General features: G+C 57.9%; 2 protein-coding genes across 2 annotated transcripts in view; both read left to right on the forward strand.

Annotated features, from left to right (window-relative positions):
* The window catches only part of KIF17 (kinesin family member 17), a 41,846-nt gene extending 40,900 nt beyond the window's left edge, over positions 1-946 (forward strand). The window contains 2 exon segments of the mRNA XM_038531751.1: positions 386-402; positions 404-946. Coding sequence (XP_038387679.1) covers positions 386-402; positions 404-568 — 182 coding nt within the window. The 3' untranslated portion in view covers positions 569-946.
* A 1,933-nt stretch (positions 947-2,879) lies between these two features.
* On the forward strand, positions 2,880-10,140 carry DDOST (dolichyl-diphosphooligosaccharide--protein glycosyltransferase non-catalytic subunit; the record flags this gene model as incomplete). The annotated part of the gene is given in 11 exon segments (NM_001003321.1): positions 2,880-3,044; positions 3,259-3,369; positions 5,980-6,066; positions 6,973-7,076; positions 7,181-7,275; positions 7,579-7,672; positions 8,064-8,212; positions 8,621-8,768; positions 9,321-9,441; positions 9,545-9,651; positions 9,741-10,140. Coding segments are annotated over 11 exon segments (1,331 nt in total), but the record flags the coding sequence as incomplete, so codon positions are not given.
* Between the last annotated feature and the right edge of the window lie 40 nt (positions 10,141-10,180).

Consider the following 10,180-nt stretch of genomic DNA (forward strand, 5'->3'; position numbering starts at 1 on the left):
CCCTGAGATGATGACCTGAGCCAAAACCAAGAGTTGGACACTTAGCCAACTAGGCCATCCAGGTGTCCCCATTTTCTAAAAGCAAAATGAAAGGCCACAGAGCTCATAAAATAGCCATGAAAAGCAGATCAGTTCTAAGAGGAGGTGCCGGAAGAGGAAACGAGGCGTGCCGGTGAAGGACCTGGTACTGTCCCGTGTTGCAGATGAGGAAACTGAGGCCCCCTGAGGCCACACCTGCAGGCAGCGGGCTCCATCCGAGCCTCTAGAGCTCCGAGCTCCCGGCCCAGGCCCTTGGGGGGCCCGGCTGCTCGGGGTGGGGGTGGGGAAGGGCTGGGGGGGGGCTCCCCATCCCGGCTCACTGGCTCTTCCGCCCCCTTGTCCACAGCGCGTCACAGCTCGCCGCCCTGGCCTCAGCTCCCCCCTCGGCAGCACCTCAGCCATCTCGCCCACCCAGGCCCCAGAAATGCCCCAGCCCCGGCCCTTCCGCCTCGAGTCCCTCGACGTCCCCTTCACCAAGGCCAAGCGGAAGAAAAGCAGAAGCAGCTTCGGCAGCAGCGAGCCTCTGTAAGCACGGCCTCCTCCCACCTGCCCCCGCCGGGTCTGGACGCCCCAGGGGGCCCCCCTGGAAGAGGCTTTTCCTTCCTGATCCCCAGGCCGTCAGGAGGCTGGGCCTCCCTTGCAGAGGTGCGCCCCTCCTCCGTGCCCCCCAGTGTTGCTCTGGCCTCGATGGGCTCAGAGACCCCACAGCTTTCACCAGCAGCCAACACCGGGGGCAGTGACAGCATCTTGGCGACGGACAGTTGTGCCTCTGTCCACCAGGCCCCGACCCGGGGAGAGGCCGGGCGGTGCGGGCCCAGGAGTCCCGGAGCAGCTGTACCACGCTGCTAGGTCTACGGCCTAGGAGCTGCCCCACATGAAGCCGCCCCAATAAACTGCCTTTTACTGACGAGCTCTGACAGTGTCCTGGGGCCCCTCCTGCCACCGCTGCCTGGCCTTCGTGGGGAAGCTCTTTTTGGAGCGGAGTTTCTTAACCACCTGATGGGTGTATGCGTGTATTTTATTTATGAATGAGCAAGCACGTGCACACACACAAGCAGGGGGAGGGGAGGGGCAGAGGGAGCCGCAGACTCCCCATTGAGCAGGGACCCCTGATGTGGGGCTCTATCCCAGGTGCACGGATCATGACCTGAGCCTGAAGGCAGACACTTAACTGATGGAGCCACCCAGGTGCCCCCACCTGATGCCTTTAAAACAAACAGGCAAAATAAAATAAAATAAAATAAAAAATAAAACAAACAGGCTCCAGGGTTCCCGCAACTCCCTACACTCGTGAGCACAGGTGCATTTTATTGGGGAGAGAGTACCTGAACTGTCATTAGATTCTCAAAAGATCTGAGAGTCAGGAGAGCAGAGCTCTTGTTTTGGAAAATTGAGGTTGTGTCTTGCTGAAATGCAGAAAAAGGCCAGGTTTTCACAGACCTCCGGGGCTGTGCAGGAACTGGATGCCCTGACCCTGCCAGAGATGAACCCAGGCGGTCCTGGCTCCGGAGGATACACCCCTGCCCTTGCCCGTCGCATCCCAGGCCTGCCCTGCGGGAGGGCCCCACGGGCTGAGGGAAGAGTCTTGGCCTTGGGTTGAAGAGGAGACTCATTTCACCCTGGGCACCATCTGTGAAGGGAACACCGGCCTCCTGGGGGTATCGTGAAGGCGCAGCGAGGACGTGTGTTCCCCTCGCACAGCAGGTGCCCTGCCTTAGCGCCCTTGCTCCTTCTCCGTAGTTTGCGTTAATAACTGTGGTGGGTACCACATGCCTGGGCCAAGCTCACGCCCTGGAAGCAGGTGGAAGGTGCTCGGGTAACTGATCAGCCTAAGGACAGGCCGCAAGACACCTTGAGCGGAAGAAAGATGGGGTCTTTGTGGGCGACAACGTGCCCTTGTGCAGGGTGGGGCTGTCCTAAGGGCCGGAGAAGATGCCCGGAGGCTTAAGATGCGAATGGCAGGGGCCCTGCCGTAGAGCTGCGCGCGCAGAGGCAGGAGGCAGGGAGTGTAAGGGGGGATGCTCGCTGCCTGTCGGTCCTGAGCGGAGCTGAGTGAGGCTTGGGTGTCCCGAGCTGTGCCAGACCCGACCCACCAAACGGCACCACTGGGCCCGATGCGGGTGCACGGCGGTGGGATCGCAGGCGGAAGGGCCGGAGCGCGGGACTGGGGCACAGGCGTCGGGGAGGCTCAGCCCGCAGGGGGGCCGGTCCGATGCGGAGGGGAGTGGGTTAAGGAGCCGGAGGGAGGTTGCGGGGACGGGGGCGGGGCCAGCGGCGGGGCCAGCGGCGGGGGCGTGAGAAACGCAGCGCGCCCGCCCGTCCACGGGGCTGCGCGGGGCAGGCCGGTCTCTAGGCCCCGGGCCCCTGCCTCCCTGGACGGGGGGGCCGGTCCCCAGGGCCGACTCTGCCCAGCACCTGCGAGGACCCCGGCGGGCAGCTCGGAGGAGGTGCCCCCCCGCCGCCCCTCCAGGTCCGGTCAGGGACCCGCCGGTCCGAGGAAGAGGCGGGATGCTGGGCCCCGGCGGGAGTCCGGCCTGGGCGGAGCCTACGGGCGCTCGGCCTCCTCGATTGGCTGCGGCTGCAGAGCTGTCTTTCTAGGATTGAGCCTTTTCCTTCGGGGAGGCGGGACCTCTCGGCCCTTTCGCCAATAGGGTTCAGAGGCTCCGCCTCTAACCGGGGCACTTCCGGTGGTGCACCCCGCTCTCCTCCGTCCCGGCGGCGGCTCCGGACTCGCGGGCGCGGCGTGCCCGGATCCCTTCTGGGTGTTACTCCGAGACCGCGAGCTGCGATTGGGCGGCGTGGGGGGCACTTCCGGTGCCCGGGGGCGGGGGTTCTTGGCCGGAGGAGGAAGATGGAGGCCGGCGCCGCGGCCCGCGCTTGGTCGCTGCTGTGGCTGCTGCTGCCCTTGCTTGGCCCGGTGTGCGCCAGCGGCCCTCGCACCTTGGTGCTGCTGGACAACCTCAACCTGCGGGAGACGCACTCGCTCTTCTTCCGCAGCCTGAAGGGTGAGCGCGGGGCCCGAGGGGGCGGCGGCGGAGAGGCGGGTGGGACAGGCCCCCGCGGTCCAGGGCCGCGACCGCCGCCGCTCCCGCTGCTGCTCCGCGAAGGGGCTGCAGCGCTGGCCGCTCCTGGGCGGGCGGGGGCGGCGGCCGCGTCTCCGCGGCGGTGCTTTCCCCTGGCGGCCCGTCGGCCTCAGCCGCCTGCCTTCCGCTCGTCCAGACAGGGCCTTCGAGCTGACGTTCAAGACCGCAGACGACCCCAGCCTGTCCCTCATCAAGTACGGGGAGTTCCTCTACGACAACCTCATCATCTTCTCCCCCTCGGTGGAAGGTGAGGCCTGCGCGTCGCTCCCAGAACTGGGATTCAGGGCCCAGGATGGATTGGTGGCGCTCTTCTGGGCCTTGTGCGTCCTCTGGGTGGTGGCCTGGGTGCCCACCCTGGGGAAGAGGGAAATGGGGGCGCCTCCTTTCTGAAAGACGCAGCTGAGGGACGTGGGGGCAGGTGTTGCGCAGACGTGGAGCCGCAGGCCCTGCTACCCTGAGAGGGAAGGGGCCTGATGGGAAAGATGGAGACCCCCTGCTTGTTTTGGCCTGTGTGGGTGGGAAAAAATGGCAAGCTGTTCCCATAGTCTGTCTGCAGGGGGCATTGTGATGGTGGAGCGCAGGAATTCAGGTGGATTTACAGCCTCATAATCGAGAAAGAACATTAGCCATCATCTAGGCCAGGCCCCCGTCGGAGGCTGGACGGGTGTATCCAGGGCCTAGTAGAGGGCTGGCCGTTGAAGAGCATGAATGTCCCCGCTGGATTATCCAGCAGGTACTTCAGTATTCCTGTGACACAGAGCTTACGAGTTGTGCTCAGGTGGATGGCAGTGTCACCGAAAAGGAGGCAAGCTGTGGGTGAGGTGGGTTGGCAGAAGGCGGAGCCGGGGTCTTGCTCTGGGAATGTCTGATAACCTAAACAGTGTTTCTCAGATCTTGGTTGTTTGCATACCTCCTCCTGAGCTTTGCGGCGTTCCATATCGCCTGTCAATAATTACTGAATTCTTTAAATTGACCCTCTTTTTAAAAATCATAACATCTTGGGCAGCCCTGGTGGCTCAGCGGTTTAGCGCCGCCTTCAGCCCAGGGTTTGATCCTGGAGACTCAGGATCGAGTCCCACGTCGGGCTCCCTGCATGGAGCCTGCTTCTCCCCCTGCCTGTGTCTCTGCCTCTCTCTCGCTCTCACTCTGAATAAGTAAATCTTTAAAAAAAATAATAATAAAGATACGACTATGAGAATGGCCTTCCTTCCTGAAGGGTAATTTTCAGGAAAAGGCAACTTACCTTCAGGCACAGACAGGACACCTTGTACCTGGGAACTTTACCTCTTCTACTACATTCAGAAAGCCGTCTATCCACCCTCCTACAGAGAGGCCAGAGTCCTAGACAATTCATTTTTTTTTAGTCGTATCTTTAAAAAGGCATATTACGGACTTATTTCCAGCTGCCTCATGGATGTACAATGGACATATATCTGGTTTCAGTACATGGCAGTTCCACCCTTGCTGTCGCTGGGGCTGGAAATTTTGGGGTTGTCCTTAGCACGTCTGTCTCTCTCACACTCCCTATCCGGTCTGTCACAGGCCCTGCTGAGTTTGCCTTTAGAGTAGGAGCACAGGCCCACCTCCCTCTCCCCTTCCTCCCTCTCCGTCTTTTTGCTCTTCACTGCCTGGATTATCACAGTGGCCTCCTAACCCACTGCTCTGCTTCCACCCCATACCGGATTCTCCACCCAGCTGCCAGAATCGTCCTTTAAAAATATAAATCAGGTCATGTTGGTGTCCTGTTCAAAAGCCTCCAGTGGCTTTTCCTGATGGCCACCCTCTCTGGGGCCTGTAAAGCTTGTGAGCTGCCCTCCCTCCTTCAGCACGGCCTCATTTGCATTTACCCCTTCATACTGCACCTGAGCCACACTGGGCTCCTTGCTGGGACAGGCTCACCCTGCCTCGGGAACCTTGCACCTGTCCTTCACCTGTCGTTCTGGATTGCCGCCCCAGCCCCCGCCATGGTGCCTGGACCACTCTCACACCTCAGATGCTACTTGCCCCAGGTCTTCCCTGACCAGCCTTAGTATGTAGCTCCCTCTCCCTCTCACTGCCCACCCCGGTCCCCTGCCCGCAGGAAATAATGTTCCTGTAATGACTGAGTTCCTGAGCACCCCTTGCATTGCTTTGTGTTAAACATCATGGTGCACTTTGGGGAAGACGCTTGATCTGGTTCTGGATGCTCATGGCAGCCCCCTGACTGGATCTACTGACCAAAGAAAGATACTGTCTCGTTAGTACAAATGTTGGAAGTTAATGAGCTTTTTGGTGATTACTTTAATAAAAGCAGTCTTCAGGGTGGTTCTGTTCTGGCTCTTATGGATCTAAATTATAGGATTAATAGGGGAAAAATTATTTGTGTTGGCAAATGAGTACTAGTGTCAAGTGGCCGCATCGTCCTCAGATTCAGAAGTGCTCGATCTCTGTTAGAAGTGAAATCGATGGGTTCTGGAAAACTTAGCATGAGTGGCTCCAGCGACGACAGAGGTCCTGCTGTGAAAGGTGCAGGTGATGAGTTGGAGTCAAGGTGTGCCATGAAATGGGGTGGGAAAAGGCAGCAGCATTTCTGAACATAGATCTTCTATGTGACTTAAAATTTGCGTGACCAACTTGACAACTCTAACTGGTAGGTGTTGACTATGTCGTTTATCCCTCTGAAAGTTAAAAGTTTATGAACTCAAGGCATTACTGTTGGATCTTCAGTTTGGGAAAACGGGCATATACGGTAAACGGCCATCTCGTTTTGGGCCTCCGAGGGCTCTGTGGCTGCTCTGTGCCCCCCCCCCCCCCCCCCCACTCCTGGCCCATGTGCCAGAGGAGCAGTGTGGCTCACCGCGTCTGTCGCGCCTTTCAGATTTCGGAGGCAACATCAATGTGGAGACCATCAGTACCTTCATCGATGGTGGAGGCAGTGTCCTGGTAGCTGCCAGCTCAGACATTGGTAAGTCTGACCTGATACTTTCCACCATTTCTCCAGTAAGCTTGGCAGGTTTTATAAACGGAAGCTGCCGGATTGGCGCCTACTGGACGCCTGGGCAGGGGGTGCGGGAACTACAGAGCCGTTCTGTCCCTCCTGTGCTTTCCTGTGACCAGAACCAGGTTGACGTGGGGCCTGGTCAGCACTTAGGATCCTGTTTTTTTTCCCAGTTTTGTCTTTTCCATTACAAAAAGTAGGGGCTACTTGGGCAGACCCCAGAGCATTTTGATTATTTTTGTCCCTGGAAGTAGGGAGAGAGCAGTGTCCTGAAGCCTGCACACATATCAGCCAGCTTCAACAGGTGTCCTTGCCTCGCCAGGCTTGTTTTGTTTTTCTTAGCATTGACAGGTGTTTAGTTTATTTTTTTAAAAAAGGTTTTATTTATTTGAGAGCACAAGAGTGGGAAGGGGGAGGGAAAGGGAGAAGCAGACTCCCCACCAAGCAGGGAGCCCTGAGACCAGGACCTGAGCCAAAGGCAGTTGCTGAACCCACTGAGCTGCTCAAGTGCTCCAGCACTGACAGATGATTAAAACCGTTCTGGGTGGGCTTCTTACTGGGGTGACGACGAGAAGAGAAGTCCTATGAGGCCAGGCTCGTCCATGTTAAATCTGTTTGAGGTAATTATTTTGCCTCATTGGGAGTTTCTGTGGCTTGTGGGCGGAGAAAGGCAGGCGGTGGTTTGTTACTGAGATGCTGACCCCCCTGCTCAGAATACCGTGCGGTGGTCAGAGGTCCGGCTGGGGCTGAGCGCACGGGGGAGCTGCAGGGCTTGGGGTGACTGGGAGAGCACGAGACCAGGATACCAGTGACATTGCTGGGCCCAGGGTGCACCTGCCAGGGCTGAGCCAGGCATTTCTTGGGTCTGTGCAGGTGACCCTCTTCGAGAGCTGGGCAGCGAGTGTGGGATTGAGTTCGACGAGGAGAAGACAGCTGTCATTGACCATCACAACTATGACGTCTCTGACCTCGGCCAGGTAACCAGGCCCCGTCCCTTCCAGGCTGAGGGAGGAGGGAAGCAGGGAGCCCTCCGCATGTGGGCATCTTTTCCTGACCTCCATTTTTTGCCCTGCTGCTGCAGCATACGCTCATCGTGGCCGACCCCGAGAACTTGCTGAAGGCCCCAACCATCGTTGGGAGGTCATCGCTGAACCCCATCCTCTTTCGAGGTGTTGGGTGAGTGAGCAGGCACAGGGTGCTAGAAACCTGGGAGGGACAGGATCACTCTCTTTTGTTGGGAGACTAACGCAGACGCGGTGATTTGGGGACATTCCTTTCCCTAGAGGATGTGGGCAAGGTTAGTGGAGGACACACTTGAGTCAGAATCATGGGTGCAGTGAGAGAGGAGCTACTGGTGCAGCAGGGTTCGGCTGCTGAGTAAAGCGGGACTCATCCTGGTGAAGAAATGGCCCTTGGGGACCCCTGGCCCCTGGGCTCAGTCCTTGGCATCAGTGTTGGGTGTTTGCTTTTCCTTCCCAGGATGGTAGCTGATCCGGACAACCCTTTGGTATTGGACATCCTGACAGGCTCTTCTACCTCTTACTCCTTCTTCCCGGACAAGCCTATCACCCAGGTGAGGGGCCTGTGGCAGCACTGAGGCCTCCAGGTCGTGGGCCTGGTGGTACAGCACTTTATTTGAAAATGAGAAGTGGGGCGCCTGGGTGACTCAGTCAGTTAGGTGTCCAACTCTTGGTTTTGGCTCAGGTCACGATCCCAGGGTTGCGAGATGGAGCCCTGTGTTGGGCATGGAGCTTGCTTGGGATTCTCTCCCCCTCTTGTACCCCCTCTCTCCCCCACCCCCAGTGTAACGTGAGGCAAGCAGGAGCGTGCCTTTCGCAGAGGCTGGGCAGGGAAAGGCCGGTGGGAGTGGGGAGGGGCAGAGGTGGTAGGGCCCGGGTGGTTGTGGTCTAGCCGCCGTCCTCTTGCCCCGGCTCTCCTGGATGACTGTGCCCCATTGCTCACAGTACCCCCACGCCGTGGGGAAGAACACCCTGCTCATTGCTGGGCTGCAGGCCAGGAACAATGCCCGGGTCGTCTTCAGTGGCTCCCTGGACTTCTTTAGTGACGCCTTCTTCAACTCTGCAGTGCAGAAGGCGGTGCCCGGCTCCCAGAGGTTGGTGCGGGTGGGCTCTGGGCCGTGCGGTCTGGTGCTGGGGAGGGAGGAGCCTGTTTAGCTGGAACTGTCCAAGGCTAGCTGTCTTCAAATACTTTAAATTATCTAAAGACTTGACCTTATTGCTGTGTCGTTGGTGTTGGCACTCTGAACTTTTCAAAGCAGTGATGGCTTATGTGGAGGTATTTCGATAATCGTATTTGTTGTGCAGGTGAACCCCAAAGCCACACCACCTCACAGCTTCTCTGTGTTCTCGTGAAGCAGGATACCTTGATATGTAACGCCCCAGGCAGAAACTATAGTTTTGTGCAGTTTAACTCTACAGATAATGAACTAGTCTTGCCAATCAGGCACCAGTGGAAAGAAGTTGGTTCCGGTGCTCTAGGCTCTCGTTCTCCCTTCCTGCAGGTATTCCCAAACAGGCAACTATGAACTAGCTGTGGCCCTCTCCCGCTGGGTGTTCAAGGAGGAAGGTGTCCTCCGTGTAGGGCCTGTGTCCCACCATCGGGTGGGTGAGACAGCCCCACCCAATGCCTACACCGTCACTGACCTCGTGGTAAGAGCATCTTAAGAACCCCCTGGCGTTTTGGCCAAGTTGCTTCAGCTTGAAGGATTTACTGAACGTCTCTCTGATGGGCTTAGCAGCCTCAATACGGAACGATAAATTTATCTCTATCCCTAAGAAAGTAAGTCAGCACGGGTGCAGAGAGCCTGGCACATAAGCTAATGTCTAAGGAGACCTTTGTAAGGGGTGTGGTTTGCTTTGGAAGTGCCGAAGTAGGAGGGCTTTGCTGGTCACACTGCTGGGGGTGGGAGTCACAGAGAAACATTGGAGTAGGCAGGAGGAAAAGCATAGGCGGGAGAAGTGGGGGAGTGGGGTGGGGGGCAAGCTGGCAGTGAAGGTGGTAGCAGGGAGGCCCAGAGGGCCCACTCGCCAGTGGAGTGTGGTCTGGGTATGGACCTTGATGGTCCTGTGAAGAGCCGTGACTGGGAGTTCCTGTCCCAGGGCGGGGGCTCGCCCTGGAGTTCCTGCCAGGGTCACGAGTGATTCAGAGCAACTCTGAGGCTGGTCCCACACCCCCACCCCCAAACCGGCCTGTTGTCTCAGGAGTACAGCATTGTGATTGAGCAGCTCTCAAATGGAAGATGGGTCCCCTTTGATGGTGATGACATTCAGCTGGAATTTGTCCGCATCGATCCTTTTGTGAGGACCTTCTTGAAGAAAAAAGGCAAGTAGTGTTCTTGCACGGGAGAGCTGCAGGGTGACAGTCCCACTGTGGCTCCAGTGAGGCAGGAAACCCCTCCTGGTTATGGTCTCGGATCTTCCCCCAGGTGGCAAATACAGCGTCCAGTTCAAGTTGCCTGATGTGTATGGGGTGTTCCAGTTTAAAGTGGATTACAACCGGCTAGGCTACACGCACTTACACTCTTCCACTCAGGTGAGCACAAGTCACAGTCCCCTTTTTGGTCAGAGTGGCCCTCCTGCGCTGCTGAGTGGCCGGAGCCCATCACCTCTGTCCTGTGGCAGGTGTCCGTGAGGCCGCTCCAGCACACGCAGTACGAGCGCTTCATCCCCTCGGCCTACCCCTACTACGCCAGCGCCTTCTCCATGATGCTGGGGCTCTTCATCTTCAGCACAGTCTTCTTACACATGAAGGAGAAGGAGAAATCTGACTGAAGGGGCAGAGCCAGGGACTCCTGACGACAGGCACTTGGGAGTTCTGCGGGCCTGCGTCTTCCTCACAGCGGGCTTTGTTCTGTTGTTAAAGCTGTGGGACCGTGGCACAGCCTTACCTCAGGGGAGATGCGGCACTGAGTACCGAGGGAGGGGGGTGGGGATGAATTTTCTGTGAGTTTTTCCACCTAATGCTAAGTGGTATTTTTCATATGTGGTCACTCTCATTTCTAAGATAAACATTGCCCTCCAACTCCATCTGGCCCATGTGCTTTCCTGTGGCGGGGGTGCTG

This window comes from Canis lupus, chromosome 2 (genome assembly GCF_011100685.1).
Source record: "Canis lupus familiaris isolate Mischka breed German Shepherd chromosome 2, alternate assembly UU_Cfam_GSD_1.0, whole genome shotgun sequence".
Classification (NCBI taxonomy): domain Eukaryota; kingdom Metazoa; phylum Chordata; class Mammalia; order Carnivora; family Canidae; genus Canis; species Canis lupus.